Source organism: Sinocyclocheilus grahami, unplaced genomic scaffold (assembly GCF_001515645.1).
Source record: "Sinocyclocheilus grahami isolate Dianchi unplaced genomic scaffold, SAMN03320097.WGS_v1.1 scaffold1909.1, whole genome shotgun sequence".
NCBI lineage: Eukaryota > Metazoa > Chordata > Actinopteri > Cypriniformes > Cyprinidae > Sinocyclocheilus > Sinocyclocheilus grahami.
Window position 1 is genome coordinate 194,261 of NW_015507088.1, and position 3,567 is coordinate 197,827.

Consider the following 3,567-nt stretch of genomic DNA (forward strand, 5'->3'; position numbering starts at 1 on the left):
AAATATCAGTGTACTAGTAGTATACTGGCAAGTGTACTATTCCAATACTCCTTGGGACTAAATTGGCCCACTTTCTAGTGTATAAAAGTATACTTTTAAGTATACTTTAAGGATAACAGTATTAAACTTTGAGTACACAACTAGTTTACCTCCATGTTTTTAGTTTGTACTGCAACTATACTAAAAGTGAACTTCTAGGTATACTGTGAGTTTACTAATTAAATACTTGTAGTAGCATTTTTAGTACACTTTGAAGTATAGTCTCGGTAAACTACTAGTTTAGTAGTTTTATACTGCAAGTATACTCGTAAGGTTTCTTTAAGTGAACTTTACATCATACTTTAAGTATACTACTATGTCCCTATTTATTAATGTGTATATATTTTGTTATATGAATATCTGAACATACAAAACATCAAAAGAAAGAACAGGGTGTCTGCTTGTAAACAAAAACATTTTATTCTAGCTTCATGCATTCTTTTTTATAAACACAGGCATGTGAGTAACTTTCATAAATAAATAAAAAAAATTAAAATAAATAAATAACATTTTAAACAAAAAGCTGAAAAAGACTATGAATTGGATTTAGAATGATAATCAAAACGTAGATGTCGTAGAGTCGATCAACACCCCAAACCTTGGCAATTATTTTTACCTCTTCATGGGTCAACATTTTATTCCATAACGTTACACAGTTTTGATGCTGTTTTATGTCTGATCGTGTTAGATTACATGTGGAAGCATCTGTTGTTTCGGGTTTCTTCTTCGCTGTTTCCCTGTTTGGAAATTCTGTACAAACGATTTGTAATAGCGCCCCCTTCCCCAGCCTGTCTGGGTACCTGATATCTGCATTGCAAGTCCCATACAAGCACCTTTTCATAATTTTTCAAGTTCAAGACCACCGATGTTAGTCTACTGACACTACTGTATGGTTTGTTTGTCAGACTAAATAGCAATGGAGAGCACACAATATCAGAGTTATGATTGGTAGTCAGTTGTCAGTCAAACTCCTGGCAAAGGGCCAATTGTGACTTTAAGGCTTCATCTATGCATAAGTCAAGTCAAGTCAAGTCTGCTTTATTGTCAATTCTTCCACATGTACAGCACATACACACAGAGAATTTAAATTGCGTTACTCTCAGACCCTTGGGTGCATACAGATAACATAAATACAGATTAAATACAAAATACAAATATACAAATAAGGTAAAATGTAAAAAAAAATATATAAAGCACAAGGCATATGGCAGATAGAGTGCAAACCAGTAAAGTAAAAAACAGTGCAGATATAGTGATTGTAGTGCAAAAAATTATTTGTAGTGCAAAAGAGCTTATTCAGACTGATTAAAGTGACAGTGTGTGAGTGTATTTGGGAGGGGGGAGTGGGAGAGTCCGTTAGAGGGTCAGAGTTCAGTGGTGCGTGGGGCAAAAGAGGGGAGGGGGGGCAAGGTCGGGAGGGAGTTCAGCTTCCTGACAGCCTGATGGATGAAGCTGTCCTTCAGTCTGCTGGTCCTGGCCTGGAGACTCCGCAGTCTCCTCCCTGATGGCAGCAGACTGAAGAAGCTGTGTGTTGGGTGGGTGGGATCACCTGCAATACAGAGGGCTTTGCGGGTGAGACGGGTGTTGTAGATGTCCTGAAGGGAGGGGAGAGAGGCACCAATGATCTTCTCAGCGATGCAGCTGGTCAGGATGCTCTCGATGGTACCTCTGTAGAAGGTGCACATGATGGGGGCCGGGGCTCTGGCTCTACTCAGTTTGCGGAGGAAGTAGAGACGCTGCTGTGCTTTCCTGGCTAGTGCTGCGGTGTTGTCAGTCCAGGAGAGATCCTCTGTGATGTGCACACCCAGGAACTTGTAACAAAGTCCAGAGTGTTGTTTCCCAGTGTTGGAAAGTCTGTGTTGGTGTATTTTTGGGAACACACTCTTTAGGTCTGCATGATTGAAATCCCCAACCAAGATGAGAAAAGCATCAGGGTGGGCTGTCTGCTGCTCACTGATGTGCTGGTACAGTTCATTCAGTGCCTCGCTCCTGTTGCTGTTGTTGGAGCTGGGAGGGATGTATACAGCAACGAGCAGTATGGCTGTATATTCCCTCGGTAGATAGAACGGCCGGCACTTAATAATCATAAACTCCACCAGGGGTGAGCAGTGTTTGCAGACCACAACAGCATCGCGGCACCACGCATCATTGATGTAAACACAAAGCCCTCCGCCGCGGGTCTTACCTCCCTCGACGCGAGCTCTGTCCGCTCGATAGCATGTCAGCTGATCGAGATGAATAGCGCAGTCCGGAACGCTGTTGTTGAGCCATGTTTCCGTGAACACAAAAACACAACCGTCTCTTACAGTCCTCTGAGTTGAGCGTAGTAGTCGGATGTAGTCCATAATTCACTTTCCAAACTAATTTCAGATTAACCTAGATGTTGTGCTGAAAACATAGAGACCAGACTTCATTGGATTATGTTGAACTTGAGATCTTTCCTACATTTGTGGCCACAACCATATGGCAAAACTTGTTTTTCCTTGGAGTCCTAAGGAATTTATGATCATTCACACCTAAGTGTCAGGCTGAGAGAGAACAAATGGCATCTGTTTCTCTTGTCCCCAGAAACCTGAATTTAAGTGAAAATTTTCCACGTGTTGTTGTGGAATAAGTGTTGAGTTTTTGTTTGACTGTTTATTACAGAATTTTACATCTGTCTGAGGTACAGTGCAATGCGAGTGAGTGTATGCAATTTTTCAGAGCTGTATTTAGCTGAAGATTCATACTGATAATTGGCTTTCATCTTCATTTGATACACATCTTTATCTGTACAGATCATTCTGAGTCCTGTTTGAGTTTGAGTCATGATTCATCACTTAAACAGCGATGATAGAATAAAGCTGCATGTTCCTGCATGTCAGATTATTTATTCAGCTCTAGTGTGATTTAGTCATGTTTTGTGATTTGTGCAGTAATGAAATAATTTGAACTAAACTGTTAATTTTAATTAATGCTTTTATTTTTGTAGGCTTTCAGACTGCAGTATCACAGAAAAGGGTTATAAATCTCTGGCTTCAGCTCTGAGATCAAACCCTTCACACCTGATAGAGCTGGATCTCACAGGAAATGATCCTGGACCATCAGGAGTAAAGAAGCTCAGTGATTTACTACAGGATCCAAACTCTCAACTCAAGACACTGAGGTGAGTGTTATTAAAATAATAATGTTCAATAATCTTAACATTTTAGCTGAAGGAGAATAAAACTGTCAAAATACTTTTGTAAAAGCTTTGAAATCACTAAAGGTCATTTCACACGCTTGTTAAAATAAATCATTATAAGTCAGGTAACATCAATGTACTTCTCCAAAGAGCATAGACTAGAGTTTAGTATAGACAATATGTCCCTACCAGTCACGTTCGGGGGGGGCTTGAGCCCCTGCCCTTTTTCGAAAGTAATTAAAGGTGCCCCCCCCCCCCCCCCCCCCCCCCAGGTTCAGACTCTTGGCTGAGGGGGGTGGGCCTGCTGGCCAGGGGAAGTTCTGTTTCGTGTTTCCCTGTCTGTTCACCTTGTGGTCTGCAAGCAT

The 3,567-nt window shown here is 41.0% G+C and overlaps 1 protein-coding gene across 1 annotated transcript in view; it reads left to right on the forward strand.

The window, feature by feature from the left end:
- LOC107573273 (protein NLRC5-like) overlaps positions 1–3,567 on the forward strand; it is a 139,759-nt gene that overhangs the window by 50,489 nt on the left and 85,703 nt on the right. Inside the window, 1 exon segment of the mRNA XM_016259702.1 lies at positions 3,011–3,184. Within this exon segment, the coding sequence (XP_016115188.1) occupies positions 3,011–3,184 (174 nt within the window).